Source organism: Coregonus clupeaformis, chromosome 26 (genome assembly GCF_020615455.1).
Source record: "Coregonus clupeaformis isolate EN_2021a chromosome 26, ASM2061545v1, whole genome shotgun sequence".
Lineage (NCBI taxonomy): Eukaryota > Metazoa > Chordata > Actinopteri > Salmoniformes > Salmonidae > Coregonus > Coregonus clupeaformis.
The window spans coordinates 51,039,539-51,057,504 of record NC_059217.1 but is presented as its reverse complement, the minus strand read 5'-3'; the positions used below and the strand labels follow the sequence as shown (position 1 = coordinate 51,057,504).

Sequence of the window (17,966 nt, the reverse complement as noted above, 5' to 3'; positions counted from 1 at the left end):
TATATCCAAAGGTCACATCATTAATGGGCGGATGTCGGATTCAACAACAATGTAATTCATTTAAAAGTCCAAAGATTGCCCCTTTAAGCAATTCATGTGGTTGATTTTGACACAGTCAGTCACATCTTGTCAATGCACTGTATGTTAATGTCCTGTCAACATACTGTATATATTAATACCTTGTCAACATACTGTATATATTAATTCTGTGATATTGCATAGGTTGAATAACAAATACATATAGATGGCAGTGGAGATGACGTGAGTATTTTACCCCATGAATCATTGTGTGAACTGTAGTTGTTATGGGTAGTAGCCATTATATATGTGCTTGATATTCACTACCAGTCAAAGGTTTGGACACGCCTACTCACACTCAAGGGTTTTTCTTTATTTTTTACTATTTTCTACATTGTGGAATAATAGTGAAGATATCAAAACTATGAAAATAACACATATGGAATCATGTGGTAACCCAATGTTATATTAGAGATTCTTCAAAGTAGCCACCCTTTGCCTTGATGACAGCTTTGCACACACTTGGCATTCTCTCAACCAGCTTCATGAGGTAGTCACCAGGAATGCATTTCAATTAACAACTGTGTCTTGTTAAAAGTTAATTTGTGGAATTTCGTTCCTTCTTAATGCATTTGAGCCAATCAGTTGTGTTGTGACAAGGTAGGGGTGGTATACAGACGATAGCTCTATTTGGTAAAAGACCAAGTCCATATTATGGCAAGAACAGTTCAAATAGGCAAAGAGAAACGACAGTCAATACGGAAAATGTAAGAACTTTGAACGTTTCTTCAAGTGCAGTCGCAAAAACCATCAAGCGTTATAATGAAACTGGCTCTCATGAGGACCGCCACAGGAAAGGAAGACCCAGAGTTACCTCTGCTGCAGAGGATATGTTCATTAGAGTTAACTACACCTCAGATTGCAGCCCAAATAAATGCTTCACAGAGTTCAAGTAACAGACACATCTCAACATCAACTGTTCAGAGGAGACTGCGTGAATCAGGCCTTCATGATCCAATTGCTGCAAAGAAAGCACTACTAAAGGACACCAATAAGAAGAAGAGACCAACTTGGGCCAAGAAACACGAGCAATGGACATTAGACCGGTGGAAATCTGTCCTTTGGTCTGATGGGTCCAAATTTTAGATTTTTGGTTCCAACCGCCGTGTCTTTGTGAGACGCAGAGTAGGTGAACGGATGATCTCCGCATGTGTGGTTACCACCGTGAAGCACGGAGGTGGAGGTATGATGTTGTGGGGGTGCTTTGCTGGTGGCACTGTCAGTGATTTATTTAGAATTCAAGGCACGCTTAACCAGCATGGCTACCACAGCATTCTGCAGCGATATGCCATCCCATCTGGTTTGGACTTAGTGGGACTATCATTTGTTTTTCAACAGGACAATGACCCAACACACCTCCAGGCTGTGTAAGGGCTATTTGACCAAGAAGGAGTGTGATGGAGTGCTGCATCAGATGACCTGGCCTCCACAATCCACCAACTGCAGAGTGAAGGAAAAGCAGCCAACAAGTGCTCAGCATATGTGGGAACTCCTTCAAGACTGTTGGTAAAGCATTCCTCATGAAGCTGGTTGAGAGAACGCCAAGGGTGTGCAAAGCTGTCATCAAGGCAAAGGGTGGCTACTTTGAAGAATCTAAAATCTAAAATATACTTTGATTTGTTTAACACTTCTTTGGTTACAACGTGATTCCATATGTGTTATTTCATAGTTCTGATGTCTTCACTATTATTCTACAATGTAGAAAATAGTAAAAAATAAAGAAAAACCCTTGAATGAGTAGGTGTGTCAAAACTTTTGACTGGTACTGTATATCAAGCACAATACTACAGTATGCTTTCCCAAAGCCCATATTATTATCTGGAGATATATACTATTAAAGGTGTATAACACTTTACGCTAAGGTACCTTTTATAAAGCGTTTATGAAGGGTTTATAATTACAGTTATTTTTAAAGGGAACCTTATTGTTAAGTGTTACCTAGAGTTTACAGTATTTTCCAGTATGCAATTTCTTTTGTCAGTATGGTCCCGTGTGTTCAAATATGAATTATGTTTATACTGTACACCAGCGAAGTAGAATTATTTATTTCTCATACAAGCTGCAGAGAGGGTAGATTTCAATATGCTGCAGCAGTATATCTCATCTGTCTCCTAGCCTCCTGCTCTGTCTGTATATAAAGGCTTGCGTCCCAAATGGCACCCTATTCCCTATATAGTGCACTACTTTTGACCAGAGCCCTATGGGCCCTAGTTAAAAGTAGTGAACCAAATAGGGAACAGGGTGCCATTTGGGACAGAAAGGAGGAATTTGCAGATCCTGTACCCACTACCTTCAATGACTTATTCATATGCTGTGAGCCATCAGTTGACCGTTATACTGATGAGCCAAGAAAATATTAAACAGTTAGCTAGCCGTTAAGATGAGCATCTCTCTCTCTCTCTCTCTCTCTCTCTCTCTCTCTCTCTCTCTCTCTCTCTCTCTCTCTCTCTCTCTCTCTCTCTCTCTCTCTCTCGTCTCTCTCTCTCTCTCTCTCGCTCTCACGTCCAATTAATAAAGAACATATTTGTATGATGGTGATCTGAAACAACACACTGCCAATTCAAACGCAACAGTCAGCCTTTTGACGTTTATTTGAAACAACACCTAACATCGAAGTCTCAAAGAAAAAAGCGTGTTTATAAAATAGGCTTCCTCTCAACGACTGAGTCATTATCCTCTCTGTAGTGCACTATATAGGGAATTGGGTGCCATATGGGACGTACGCTCAATCTCTGGAGGTCAGGAGAGACAGGTCAAAATGTATGAGTAAATTACTTTTAATGTGCCGTTTCTGTCTGAGCCTGCAGCTGAGGTTTTTCCTTGAGTCAATAGGAAGACATTTAGACATATTTGTGGACGGCCAAGGCAAGGACATAGGGCAATGGGAGTTTATTTTGAGCTACTGTCAGAGCCACCGTAATGCACGGTAATGATTTAAGTATTATGAGTATCCTCAGTGACAAATGTTACTAGATTAAAATTGTAGAAAGAAAGAAATCAAGAGTATCCCCGGTCAGTGTTGATCTACACTCTTGGAGCAACTCAAGCATTACACGTCTAGTCACTACATAGTCACTACATAGAACATAGTTCTTACCTGTCAAAGGAATCCTGCTGGTTATTGCATCCAGTCGGTCTTATATTCCTCTCTTCCTACTTTTTGATATCTGGAAGTCTCTAAAAAGTATTGTAAATCAGCACTACTACAAACTACTACAGGTCTCCAATGAAATGTTCTGTTGCGTTTTTATTCCCCCTGTGTCCTCCTCTTTAGCTGACAAATATTTTGCCTTCACAAAGGAAAAGAGCACTTTCCTCTTTTAAAGGAAATTCCTGAAGAGTTCCTTCCTCTACGCTGCCTCAACAACAATTACATTCAAACAACCAGGAACAGGGAACACTTCCTGTGTTCTAGCCAAAACACTGCATGGACAATGGTAGACTACAGCTACACCGCATACAGAATGTGTCCCAAATAGCACCCTATCACCTACTGTAGCCGATGTGAGTACAGGTCAACATTCACAAGGCCGCAGGGCCAGACGGATTACCAGGACGTGTACTCAGAGCATGCGCTGACAAACTGGCAAGTGTCTTCACTGACATTTTCAACCTGTCCCTGACCGAGTCTGTAAATACCAACATGTTTCAAGCAGACCTCCATATTTGCACTATTTTACGCTGCTGCTACTCTCTGTTTATTATCTATGCATAGTCACTTTACCTCTACCTACATGTGCATATTACCTCAATTACCTCGACTAACCTGTGCCCCCGCACATTGACTCTGTACCGGTACCCCCTGTATATAGCCTCCCTACTGTTATTTTATTTTACTGCTGCTTTTTAATTATTTGTTATTTTTCTATTTTCTTCTTTATTTTATTTTTTATTTTTTACTTCAGTTTATTTAGTAAATACTTTCTTAACACTTATTTCCCCCCCCCCCAAAAAAAACTGCAGTGTTGGTTAAGGGCTTGTAAGTAAGCATTTCACTGTAAGGTGTACACCTGTTGTATTCAGCGCATGTTTATAGTGCACTACTTTTGACCAGGGGCCTTAGAGAGCAGTGCACTATGGGAATAGCAGAGAATAGAGGATGCAGACCTTCAGGCTGTTTCTCAATAAGTCAACCACAACTCTGCACACTCCTCTTACCACATACAGTAATGTGAATAATGTTGTTAAACGTTTCAACATCCCTGTGATCACCATTGATCATGTTCCTTCCTCAAAGACCCCAAAAGGAACCCTATTCCCTATAAAATGCACTACTTTTGACCAAGCCCCATAGGGTGTGGCTGAATGCCCCTGTGGGTGTGGCTGAATGCCCCTATGGGTGTGGCTGAATGCCCCTATGGGTGTGGCTGAATGCCCCTATGGGTGTGGCTGAATGTCCCTGTGGGTGTGGCTGAATGCCCCTGTGGGTGTGGCTGAATGCCCCTGTGGGTGTGGCTGAATGCCCCTGTGGGTGTGGCTGAATGCCCCTATGGGTGTGGCTGAATGCCCCTATGGGTGTGGCTGAATGCCCCTGTGGGTGTGGCTGAATGCCCCTATGGGTGTGGCTGAATGCCCCTATGGGTGTGGCTGAATGCCCCTGTGGGTGTGGCTGAATGCCCATATGGGTGTGGCTGAATGCTCCTATGGGTGTGGCTGAATGCCCCTATGGGTGTGGCTGAATGCCCCTATGGGTGTGGCTGAATGCCCCTATGGGTGTGGCTGAATGCCCCTGTGGGTGTGGCTGAATGCCCCTGTGGGTGTGGCTGAATGCCCCTGTGGGTGTGGCTGAATGCCCCTGTGGGTGTGGCTGAATGCCCCTATGGGTGTGGCTGAATGCCCCTATGGGTGTGGCTGAATGCCCCTGTGGGTGTGGCTGAATGCCCCTGTGGGTGTGGCTGAATGCTCCTGTGGGTGTGGCTGAATGCCCCTGTGGGTGTGGCTGAATGCCCCTGTGGGTGTGGCTGAATGCCCCGTACCCTATAGGACCTCAGTGTGATTTCCTGACAGCTTAGTCCTTCACGTGGGATTTTCCATATCTGTTGTATGTGTAAACATGTTAGGTTGTGTAATATCATTGGTCAATATGGGGTTGGGGGATAATGAAGACATTGATAGGTGATATAAAAAAAACATCAGGGCCAATTGGTATCTTCACCGTTTATTAGATTTATTTTGCAGAATGCACACATGAAACACAATAGACCCAAATGAATTAAAACCTCCAACTCCATCAAATAAAAGCAAGGAAATTTTCAGCTTACTTTCTCTGTTATTAACATTTCAGATATTTGTTTACCTATACAGGTACAAAAATACAGCGTGACTCTTTATTCATGATAGTCATACATTTTCTTTAGTATAACCAAACACCCAGAGACTTGCATTAAGTGAGACAGTGAGGGAGGGAAATAGAGAGACAGTGAGAGGGTGACAGTGAGAGGGGAACAGTGAGAGGGTGACAGTGAGAGAGAGACAGTGAGAGAGAAAGAGTGATCCACCTGAATGTAATACAATGTCTACATTAAAAAACATGATTTGCTTCTGTTATTCTGTTTCTTTACATTACTAAATCTCTTGATTGTGCAAAAATACAAATGGATTCTTCAGCATTTGCTGTACTATTTTACAATTTGCACCGTTTTGGCATTTGGAGTAGAATTCAAATTAAACGTGTTGAAGCAAAAAGGGACAAATTGTAATAATCAAATTGGATGTAAAAAAAAATAAAAAATAAAATAAAGAAAATAAGTGCCTTCTCTCTCTCAAAGGTTAATAACAGCAGTTAATAGAGTTTACATAAACATTGCTTTTATTTGCAATTATGGTCTCTGACAGCATTGTCACTCTTGATAGAATGTTATACAGGGCCGACTCTATGTTGAGTAAATATGCTTCTGCAACGATTATATATCCAAAGCTTCAAAACAAAAGTAAATCATTTCATACATAAAAACTGAAAAGTAATTGTAGTTGTTGTTTTTTTTGTGTCTGTGTATATAAACATACTTTTCTTAAAAATAACAATTGAATCTATACTATTTCTGTGCAATAGACCCCCTGGATACAAAAAAATACCACACCTAATCTTAACTAAATGCATTTTAACAGAATGACAACACTTGGACTAAATATGTGAGGTACTGGTATGAATTTGGTGAGATGGTAATAGGTTCAATAAATTTTTGACTATGTACAAAAGACAATACATAATATTACAATGCAGATTCATCTTATTTACAGTTAAATTGTAGTCTGAACAATCCCATGTAAGTAAAATTTGTGGGGAAGGTCCAAAGGGAATAACAACACACGTATTGATACATTGCGCACAACTTAATGAGATGAGATGTGAACTCATCTGTCAAGTTTTAAATACTTGTGCAGTTAGGGGTGTTGTAAATAATTGGGTAGTACGTGAGAGAGTTTATAATCAGCCTCACAATTCATCATTTCTTTGGTGACACGGACAACTCGAGTTTTGGGAAACGGAAACCACCTCTAGACCCACTGTCGCTGCTGGAGGATGAAGACATTCTAGACTTTTTAGAGGGGAGAGATACACCCCCACTTCTCACCTCTACCCTCTCTTCACTGTCTTCACCCAGTCGCACTTCATATGAGCCCTTTGACTTTGAGCCAAAACCACCAAAGGTGCCAAACTTTAACTTGCCCTTCTTTCCTTTCACCTTGGCCCCCTCAACATCTACAGAGATGTCGCCACCCTCAGCACTTAAGTGACCTGAGGGGGAAGACACAGCCAGACCTCCTTCGTCACTCGCCACAGAGGAAGACCGATGCCTTGATTTCTTAAAAAGATCCAGTGAGGCTGACTTGCTCTTAGGGGACGCACCAAGCCCAGATCCTCCCTCTACTGACAACTTGCCACTTACTAACTCCCCGTGACTTAAACTCAACTCTTTGGAGCCCTTAACGCCGCCACTACCACCGGCTCGCAGTTCTGAGTCCGGCCCCTGGAAGCTTAGATCCGCTGCACTACCTCCCTTTGCTTTTGACTTGCCAAAACCGAACCTTGGCATCTTCGACTTTACTTTCTCACCACCGTGCAGCTCCAGGCTCGGAGAACTACCGCTAACCGAAGGAGCCTGCACATCAATCTTCCCACCCACCACTGCTGCTCTTGCTCCTGCATCAACATCTTCTCCCATCTCTGGTCCATGGTACTTTGAAACATTGATTTTGGGGAATGATACGTGTCCCTCTGGGAAATGTAGTCCACCGTATCCTGAAACATTTGACTCTACTTCTACTCCTCCTCCTCCTCCTCCAATATCTATCTTAGGAGCTTTTAAACCTCCTGAAAGGCTTGCCTCTCCTTTCAGATTTTTCCCGTTCACATTTACATCTACATCAGGTACATTTACCTGGGGCCCTTTGATTTTCATCCCTGGAAATTTTATGTTAGACTTAGTTTTTACATCTGGGACTTCCACATTTACATCTGGGCCCCCAATATTGGCTTGTAGGCTCCCAGATGACAAGCCACCAGACAGAGAGCCATCACCTTTAACTTTGGGAGATTTTACATCAAATTCCACATCGGGGAAATGAAGTTTTCCAAAGAAGGATTTCTTTACTTTTGCTCCTTTCAGGTGAAGCTCAGGAGAGTCAACATCTAAATCTACACCTGATGTTTCAAGGTCAATATCTACATCAGCTTTCTTTGCTTTCTCTTTGATTTTGGGTAGTTTGAATTTGCCTTTCTTTCCTTTGACATGAACGTCAACATCAGGGGCTTCTAGACTACTGTCAACCTCTGGCAAATGAACATCTAATTTGGGGCTCTTGCCTCCCATGTGGAACTTTGGAGCCTTGAATTTAGGTCCTTTGATATTTGCATCCCCTAGATTAAGGTCAACCTCAGGTGCCTTCACATCCATCTTTCCGTGAGAAATATTCAGTTCAGGCCCTTCAACTTCTGGGGACCTGATACCAAATGTGGGACCTTTGAACTTTGGAAACTTGACATCTGGTTTATCAATACTGAAATCGGGACATCCCATATCAAGGGATCCACCGGACAACTTTGCATCAGGGCCTCTGATGTCGAGATCTGGACGAGAAATGTCAAAACTAGGTCCCTTTATGTCAATGTCAGCTTTAGGTGGGTTAAGATCGACATCCGGACCCTCCAGTTTAGGTCCTTTAAATCCAAATGATGGCATCTTCATCTTTGGCATCTTAAATCCTCCTGAACCTTCAATGTCAACATCTGGACCTTCAATGTCTACTTTGGGTGCTTTGAGATCTCCTGACATATCGAAATCTCCCTTTACCTTTGGACCTTTCAGGTTGAAGTCCATGTCAGGCATTGAGATGTTTGGTCCTGATATGGATGGCATCTTGAATTTCGAACCTTTGATTTTACCATCAGGGCCTTCAATGTCAAGTTCTGGACCTTTGATGTCCACTTTGGGCCCCTTAATGTTAATGTCAGCTTTAGGTAGATTAACATCAATATCTGGACCCTCAACTTTGTGTCCTTTGAATCCAAATGAGGGCATCTTCATCTTTGGCATCTTAAATCCTCCTGAACCTTCAATGTCAACATCTGGACCTTCAATGTCTACTTTGGGTGCTTTGAGGTCTCCTGACATATCAAAATCTCCCTTCACCTTTGGACCTTTCAGGTTGAAGTCCATGTCAGGCATTGAGATGTTTGGTCCTGATATGGATGGCATCTTGAATTTCGAACCTTTGATTTTACCATCAGGGCCTTCAATGTCAAGTTCTGGACCTTTGATGTCCACTTTGGGCCCCTTAATGTCAATGTCAGCTTTAGGAAGATTAACATCAATATCTGGACCCTCAACTTTGTGTCCTTTGAATCCAAATGACGGCATCTTCATCTTTGGCATCTTAAATCCTCCTGAACCTTCAATATCAACATCTGGACCTTCAATGTCTACTTTGGGTGCTTTGAGGTCTCCTGACATATCAAAATCTCCCTTCACCTTTGGACCTTTCAGGTTGAAGTCCATGTCAGGCATTGAGATGTTTGGTCCTGATATGGATGGCATCTTGAATTTCGAACCTTTGATTTTGCCATCAGGGCCTTCAATGTCAAGTTCTGGACCTTTGATGTCCACTTTGGGCCCCTTAATGTTAATGTCAGCTTTAGGTAGATTAACATCAATATCTGGACCCTCAACTTTGTGTCCTTTGAATCCAAATGAGGGCATCTTCATCTTTGGCATCTTAAATCCTCCTGAACCTTCAATGTCAACATCTGGACCTTCAATGTCTACTTTGGGTGCTTTGAGGTCTCCTGACATATCAAAATCTCCCTTCACCTTTGGACCTTTCAGGTTGAAGTCCATGTCAGGCATTGAGATGTTTGGTCCTGATATGGATGGCATCTTGAATTTCGAACCTTTGATTTTACCATCAGGGCCTTCAATGTCAAGTTCTGGACCTTTGATGTCCACTTTGGGCCCCTTAATGTCAATGTCAGCTTTAGGAAGATTAACATCAATATCTGGACCCTCAACTTTGTGTCCTTTGATTCCGAATGATGGCATCTTCATCTTTGGCATCTTAAACCCTCCTGAACCTTCAATGTCAACATCTGGACCTTCAATGTCTATTTTGGGTGCTTTGAGGTCTCCTGACATATCAAAATCTCCCTTCACCTTTGGACCTTTCAGGTTGAAGTCCATGTCAGGCATTGAGATGTTTGGTCCTGATATGGATGGCATCTTGAATTTCGAACCTTTGATTTTACCATCAGGGCCTTCAATGTCAAGTTCTGGACCTTTGATGTCCACTTTGGGCCCCTTAATGTCAATGTCAGCTTTAGGAAGATTAACATCAATATCTGGACCCTCAACTTTGTGTCCTTTGATTCCGAATGATGGCATCTTCATCTTTGGCATCTTAAACCCTCCTGAACCTTCAATGTCAACATCTGGACCTTCAATGTCTATTTTGGGTGCTTTGAGGTCTCCTGACATATCAAAATCTCCCTTCACCTTTGGACCTTTCAGGTTGAAGTCCACATCAGGCATGGAGATTTTTGGGCCAGATATTGATGGCATCTTGAATTTCGGCCCTTTGATTTTACCATCAGGGCCTTCAATGTCAAGTTCTGGACCTTTGATGTCCACTTTGGGCCCCTTAATGTCAATGTCAGCTTTAGGTAGATTAACATCAATATCTGGACCCTCAACTTTGTGTCCTTTGAATCCAAATGACGGCATCTTCATCTTTGGCATCTTAAATCCTCCTGAACCTTCAATGTCAACATCTGGACCTTCAATGTCTACTTTGGGTGCTTTGAGGTCTCCCGACATATCAAAATCTCCCTTCACCTTTGGACCTTTCAGGTTGAAGTCCATGTCAGGCATTGAGATGTTTGGTCCTGATATGGATGGCATCTTGAATTTCGAACCTTTGATTTTACCATCAGGGCCTTCAATGTCAAGTTCTGGACCTTTGATGTCCACTTTGGGCCCCTTAATGTCAATGTCAGCTTTAGGAAGATTAACATCAATATCTGGACCCTCAACTTTGTGTCCTTTGATTCCGAATGATGGCATCTTCATCTTTGGCATCTTAAACCCTCCTGAACCTTCAATGTCAACATCTGGACCTTCAATGTCTATTTTGGGTGCTTTGAGGTCTCCTGACATATCAAAATCTCCCTTCACCTTTGGACCTTTCAGGTTGAAGTCCACATCAGGCATGGAGATTTTTGGGCCAGATATTGATGGCATCTTGAATTTCGGCCCTTTGATTTTACCATCAGGGCCTTCAATGTCAAGTTCTGGACCTTTGATGTCCACTTTGGGCCCCTTAATGTCAATGTCAGCTTTAGGAAGATTAACATCAATATCTGGACCCTCAACTTTGTGTCCTTTGAATCCAAATGACGGCATCTTCATCTTTGGCATCTTAAAGCCTCCTGAACCTTCAATATCAACATCTGGACCTTCAATGTCTACTTTGGGTGCTTTGAGGTCTCCTGACATATCAAAATCTCCCTTCACCTTTGGACCTTTCAGGTTGAAGTCCATGTCAGGCATTGAGATGTTTGGTCCTGATATGGATGGCATCTTGAATTTCGAACCTTTGATTTTACCATCAGGGCCTTCAAAGTCAAGTTCTGGACCTTTGATGTCCACTTTGGGCCCCTTAATGTCAATGTCAGCTTTAGGAAGATGAACATCAATATCTGGACCCTCAACTTTGTGTCCTTTCATTCCGAATGATGGCATCTTCATCTTTGGCATCTTAAATCCTCCTGAACCTTCAATGTCAACATCTGGACCTTCAATGTCTACTTTGGGTGCTTTGAGGTCTCCTGACATATCAAAATCTCCCTTCACCTTTGGACCTTTCAGGTTGAAGTCCATGTCAGGCATTGAGATGTTTGGTCCTGATATGGATGGCATCTTGAATTTCGAACCTTTAATTTTACCATCAGGGCCTTCAATATCAAGTTCTGGACCTTTGATGTCCACTTTGGGCCCCTTAATGTCAATGTCAGCTTTAGGAAGATTAACATCAATATCTGGACCCTCAACTTTGTGTCCTTTGATTCCGAATGATGGCATCTTCATCTTTGGCATCTTAAACCCTCCTGAACCTTCAATGTCAACATCTGGATCTTCAATGTCTATTTTGGGTGCTTTGAGGTCTCCTGACATATCAAAATCTCCCTTCACCTTTGGACCTTTCAGGTTGAAGTCCACATCAGGCATGGAGATTTTTGGGCCAGATATTGATGGCATCTTGAATTTCGGCCCTTTGATTTTACCATCAGGGCCTTCAATGTCAAGTTCTGGACCTTTGATGTCCACTTTGGGCCCCTTAATGTCAATGTCAGCTTTAGGAAGATTAACATCAATATCTGGACCCTCAACTTTGTGTCCTTTGAATCCAAATGACGGCATCTTCATCTTTGGCATCTTAAAGCCTCCTGAACCTTCAATATCAACATCTGGACCTTCAATGTCTACTTTGGGTGCTTTGAGGTCTCCTGACATATCAAAATCTCCCTTCACCTTTGGACCTTTCAGGTTGAAGTCCATGTCAGGCATTGAGATGTTTGGTCCTGATATGGATGGCATCTTGAATTTCGAACCTTTGATTTTGCCATCAGGGCCTTCAATGTCAAGTTCTGGACCTTTGATGTCCACTTTGGGCCCCTTAATGTCAATGTCAGCTTTAGGTAGATTAACATCAATATCTGGACCCTCAACTTTGTGTCCTTTGAATCCAAATGACGGCATCTTCATCTTTGGCATCTTAAATCCTCCTGAACCTTCAATGTCAACATCTGGACCTTCAATGTCTACTTTGGGTGCTTTGAGATCTCCTGACATATCAAAATCTCCCTTCACCTTTGGACCTTTCAGGTTGAAGTCCATGTCAGGCATTGAGATGTTTGGTCCTGATATGGATGGCATCTTGAATTTCGAACCTTTGATTTTACCATCAGGGCCTTCAAAGTCAAGTTCTGGACCTTTGATGTCCACTTTGGGCCCCTTAATGTCAATGTCAGCTTTAGGAAGATTAACATCAATATCTGGACCCTCAACTTTGTGTCCTTTCATTCCGAATGATGGCATCTTCATCTTTGGCATCTTAAATCCTCCTGAACCTTCAATGTCAACATCTGGACCTTCAATGTCTACTTTGGGTGCTTTGAGGTCTCCTGACATATCAAAATCTCCCTTCACCTTTGGACCTTTCAGGTTGAAGTCCATGTCAGGCATTGAGATGTTTGGTCCTGATATGGATGGCATCTTGAATTTCGAACCTTTGATTTTACCATCAGGGCCTTCAATGTCAAGTTCTGGACCTTTGATGTCCACTTTGGGCCCCTTAATGTCAATGTCAGCTTTAGGAAGATTAACATCAATATCTGGACCCTCAACTTTGTGTCCTTTGATTCCGAATGATGGCATCTTCATCTTTGGCATCTTAAATCCTCCTGAACCTTCAATGTCAACATCTGGACCTTCAATGTCTACTTTGGGTGCTTTGAGGTCTCCTGACATATCAAAATCTCCCTTCACCTTTGGACCTTTCAGGTTGAAGTCCATGTCAGGCATTGAGATGTTTGGTCCTGATATGGAAGGCATCTTGAATTTTGGCCCTTTGATTTTACCATCTGGGCCTTCAATGTCAAGTTCTGGACCTTTGATGTCCACTTTGGGCCCCTTAACGTCAATGTCAGCTTTAGGTAGATTAACATCAATATTTGGACCCTCAACGTTGTATCCTTTGAATCCAAATGATGGCATCTTCATCTTTGGCATCTTAAATCCTCCTGAACCTTCAATGTCAATATCTGGACCTTCAATGTCTACTTTGGGTGCTTTGAGGTCTCCTTCGATCTTGGGGACTGAAACATCGAAATCTCCCTTTACCTTTGGACTTTTCAGGTTGAAGTCCATGTCAGGCATTGAGATGTTTGGTCCTGATATGGATGGCATCTTGAATTTTGGCCCTTTGATTTTAGCATCTGGACCTTCAATGTCTAGGTTTGGTCCTTTGATGTCTCCTTCGATCTTGGGGACTGGTATATTGATATCTCCTTTCATCTTTGGACCTTTCAGGTTGAAGTCCACATCAGGCATGGAGATTTTTGGTCCTGACATTGACGGCATCTTGTATTTTGGGCCCTTGATTTTGCCGTCAGGGCTTTCAATGTCAATTTCCGGACCTTTAATATCGACACTGGGTCCCTTGAAGTCAATGTCACCTTTAGGAAGGTTAATATCTACATCTGGTATCTCTACCTTCGGGCTTTTGAATCCAAATTTAGGCATTTTGAATTTGGATCCTTTGACTTTAGGGCTTGTAGCCCCAACATCAAGCTCAAGACTACCTTTCGGTCCTTTGACATTGATATCTCCTTTTGCAAGCTTTACATCAACCTCAGGAGACTTGACTTTTGTCCCTTTGAATCCAAACTTTGGCATTTTGAACTTAGACTTCTTTGGTGTAATGTCAGGACTCTCTATTGAGACATCCAATCCATCAATTTCAGCTTTGGGTGTGCCCATTTCTCCCTGAACTGCCCCCTTGAACTTTGGCCCTTTGAGATTGAAATCAACATCAGGCATTGACATTTTGGGGCCAGACATAGAGGGCATCTTCATCTTTGGCATTTTAATTCCTCCTGAACCTTCAATGTCAACATCTGGTCCTTCAATGTCTACTTTGGGTGCTTTGAGATCTCCTGACATATCAAAATCTCCCTTCACCTTTGGACCTTTCAGGTTGAAGTCCATGTCAGGCATTGAGATGTTTGGTCCTGATATGGATGGCATCTTGAATTTTGAACCTTTGATTTTACCATCAGGGCCTTCAATGTCAAGTTCTGGACCTTTGATGTCCACTTTGGGCCCCTTAATGTCAATGTCAGCTTTAGGAAGATTAACATCAATATCTGGACCCTCAACTTTGTGTCCTTTGATTCCGAATGATGGCATCTTCATCTTTGGCATCTTAAATCCTCCTGAACCTTCAATGTCAACATCTGGACCTTCAATGTCTACTTTGGGTGCTTTGAGGTCTCCTGACATATCAAAATCTCCCTTCACCTTTGGACCTTTCAGGTTGAAGTCCATGTCAGGCATTGAGATGTTTGGTCCTGATATGGATGGCATCTTGAATTTCGAACCTTTGATTTTACCATCAGGGCCTTCAATGTCAAGTTCTGGACCTTTGATGTCCACTTTGGGCCCCTTAATGTCAATGTCAGCTTTAGGTAGATTAACATCAATATCTGGACCCTCAACTTTGTGTCCTTTGAATCCAAATGACGGCATCTTCATCATTGGCATCTTAAATCCTCCTGAACCTTCAATGTCAACATCTGGACCTTCAATGTCTACTTTGGGTGCTTTGAGGTCTCCTGACATATCAAAATCTCCCTTCACCTTTGGACCTTTCAGGTTGAAGTCCATGTCAGGCATTGAGATGTTTGGTCCTGATATGGATGGCATCTTGAATTTCGAACCTTTGATTTTACCATCAGGGCCTTCAATGTCAAGTTCTGGACCTTTGATGTCCACTTTGGGCCCCTTAATGTCAATGTCAGCTTTAGGAAGATTACCATCAATATCTGGACCCTCAACTTTGTGTCCTTTGATTCCGAATGATGGCATCTTCATCTTTGGCATCTTAAATCCTCCTGAACCTTCAATGTCAACATCTGGACCTTCAATGCCTATTTTGGGTGCTTTGAGGTCTCCTGACATATCAAAATCTCCCTTCACTTTCGGGCCTTTCAGGTTGAAGTCCACATCGGGCATTGAGATCTTTGGTCCTGATATTGATGGACTTTTAATGTCAACTTTGGGAGCCTTGATGTCAATGTCAGCTTTTGGAAGGTTGACATCAATATCTGGACCCTCCAATTTAGATCCTTTGATTCCAAATGATGGCATCTTCATCTTTGGCATCTTAAATCCTCCTGAACCTTCAATATCAACATCTGGACCTTCAATGTCTACTTTAGGTGCTTTGAGGTCTCCTGACATATCAAAATCTCCCTTCACCTTTGGACCTTTCAGGTTGAAGTCCATGTCAGGCATTGAGATGTTTGGTCCTGATATGGATGGCATCTTGAATTTCGAACCTTTGATTTTACCATCAGGGCCTTCAATGTCAAGTTCTGGACCTTTGATGTCCACTTTGGGCCCCTTAATGTCAATGTCAGCTTTAGGAAGATTAACATCAATATCTGGACCCTCAACTTTGTGTCCTTTAATTCCGAATGATGGCATCTTCATCTTTGGCATCTTAAATCCTCCTGAACCTTCAATGTCAACATCTGGACCTTCAATGTCTACTTTGGGTGCTTTGAGGTCTCCTTTTATCTTTGGCACTGACACATCCACATCCCCCTTCAGCTTAGGACCTTTAAGATTGAAGTCCACATCGGGCATTGAGATCTTTGGGCCTGACACTGATGGCATCTTGAATTTTGGGCCCTTAATTTTCCCATCAGGGCCTTCAATGTCAAGTTCTGGACCTTTGATGTTAATATTAGGTCCCTTGATGTCAATGTCAGCTTTTGGTAGGTTGACATCAACATCTCCCTCAACTTTGGGTCCTTTGATTCCAAATGAGGGCATCTTCATCTTTGGCATCTTAAATCCTCCTGAACCTTCAATGTCAACATCTGGACCATCAATGTCTACTTTGGGTGCTTTGAGGTCTCCTGACATATCAAAATCTCCCTTCACTTTCGGACCTTTCAGATTGAAGTCCATGTCAGGCATTGAGATGTTTGGTCCTGATATGGATGGCATCTTGAATTTCGAACCTTTGATTTTACCATCAGGGCCTTCAATGTCAAGTTCTGGACCTTTGATGTCCACTTTGGGCCCCTTGATGTCAATGTCAGCTTTAGGTAGATTAACATCAATATCTGGACCCTCAACTTTGTGTCCTTTGAATCCAAATGACGGCATCTTCATCTTTGGCATCTTAAATCCTCCTGAACCTTCAATATCAACATCTGGACCTTCAATGTCTACTTTGGGTGCTTTGAGGTCTCCTGACATATCAAAATCTCCCTTCACCTTTGGACCTTTCAGGTTGAAGTCCATGTCAGGCATTGAGATGTTTGGTCCTGATATGGATGGCATCTTGAATTTCGAACCTTTGATTTTACCATCAGGGCCTTCAATGTCAAGTTCTGGACCTTTGATGTCCACTTTGGGCCCCTTAATGTCAATGTCAGCTTTAGGAAGATTAACATCAATATCTGGACCCTCAACTTTGTGTCCTTTGATTCCGAATGATGGCATCTTCATCTTTGGCATCTTAAATCCTCCTGAACCTTCAATGTCAACATCTGGACATTCAATGTCTACTTTGGGTGCTTTGAGGTCTCCTGACATATCAAAATCTCCCTTCACTTTCGGGCCTTTCAGATTGAAGTCCACATCGGGCATTGAGATCTTTGGGCCTGACACTGATGGCATCTTGAATTTTGGGCCCTTAATTTTCCCATCAGGGCCTTCGATGTCAAGTTCTGGACCTTTGATGTTAACATTAGCTCCCTTGATGTCAATGTCACCTTTAGGTAGTTTGACTTCAACATCTCCCTCAACTTTGGGTCCTTTGATTCCAAATGAGGGCATCTTCATCTTTGGCATCTTAAATCCTCCTGAACCTTCAATGTCAACATCTGGACCTTCAATGTCTACTTTGGGTGCTTTGAGGTCTCCTGACATATCAAAATCTCCCTTCACCTTTGGACCTTTCAGGTTGAAGTCCATGTCAGGCATTGAGATGTTTGGTCCTGATATGGATGGCATCTTGAATTTCGAACCTTTGATTTTACCATCAGGGCCTTCAATGTCAAGTTCTGGACCTTTGATGTCCACTTTGGGCCCCCTTAATGTCAATGTCAGCTTTTGGTAGGTTGACATCAATATCTGGACCCTCAACTTTATGTCCTTTCATTCCAAATGATGGCATCTTCATCTTTGGCATCTTAAATCCTCCTGAACCTTCAATGTCAACATCTGGACCTTCAATGTCTACTTTGGGTGCTTTGAGGTCTCCTTTTATCTTTGGCACTGACACATCCACATCCCCCTTCAGCTTCGGACCTTTCAGATTGAAGTCCACATCAGGCATTGAGATCTTTGGGCCTGACACTGATGGCATCTTGAATTTTGGGCCCTTGATTTTCCCGTCAGGGCCTTCGATGTCAAGTTCTGGACCTTTGATGTTAACATTAGGTCCCTTGATGTCAAAATCACCTTTAGGTAGTTTGACATCAACATCTCCCTCAACTTTGGGTCCTTTGATTCCAAATGAGGGCATCTTCATCTTTGGCATCTTAAATCCTCCTGAACCTTCAATGTCAACATCTGGACCTTCAATGTCTACTTTGG

At 42.4% G+C, this 17,966-nt stretch overlaps 2 protein-coding genes across 2 annotated transcripts in view; both read right to left on the bottom strand.

Moving 5' to 3' along the window:
- Window positions 1-3,343, bottom strand: part of LOC121538476 (kelch-like protein 4) — a 43,574-nt gene extending 40,231 nt beyond the window's left edge. The window contains exon 1 of the mRNA XM_041846530.2: window positions 3,176-3,343. The gene's annotated coding sequence lies outside the window, so the exon portion shown is untranslated. The remainder of the gene's footprint in view (window positions 1-3,175) is intronic.
- Window positions 3,344-5,220: 1,877 nt separating this feature from the next.
- LOC121537909 (neuroblast differentiation-associated protein AHNAK-like) overlaps window positions 5,221-17,966 on the bottom strand; it is a 51,254-nt gene continuing 38,508 nt past the window's right edge. The window contains 5 exon segments of the mRNA XM_045207657.1: window positions 5,221-11,206; window positions 11,345-13,960; window positions 14,234-15,112; window positions 15,533-17,459; window positions 17,461-17,873. Coding sequence (XP_045063592.1) covers window positions 6,525-11,206; window positions 11,345-13,960; window positions 14,234-15,112; window positions 15,533-17,459; window positions 17,461-17,873 — 10,517 coding nt within the window. The 3' untranslated portion in view covers window positions 5,221-6,524.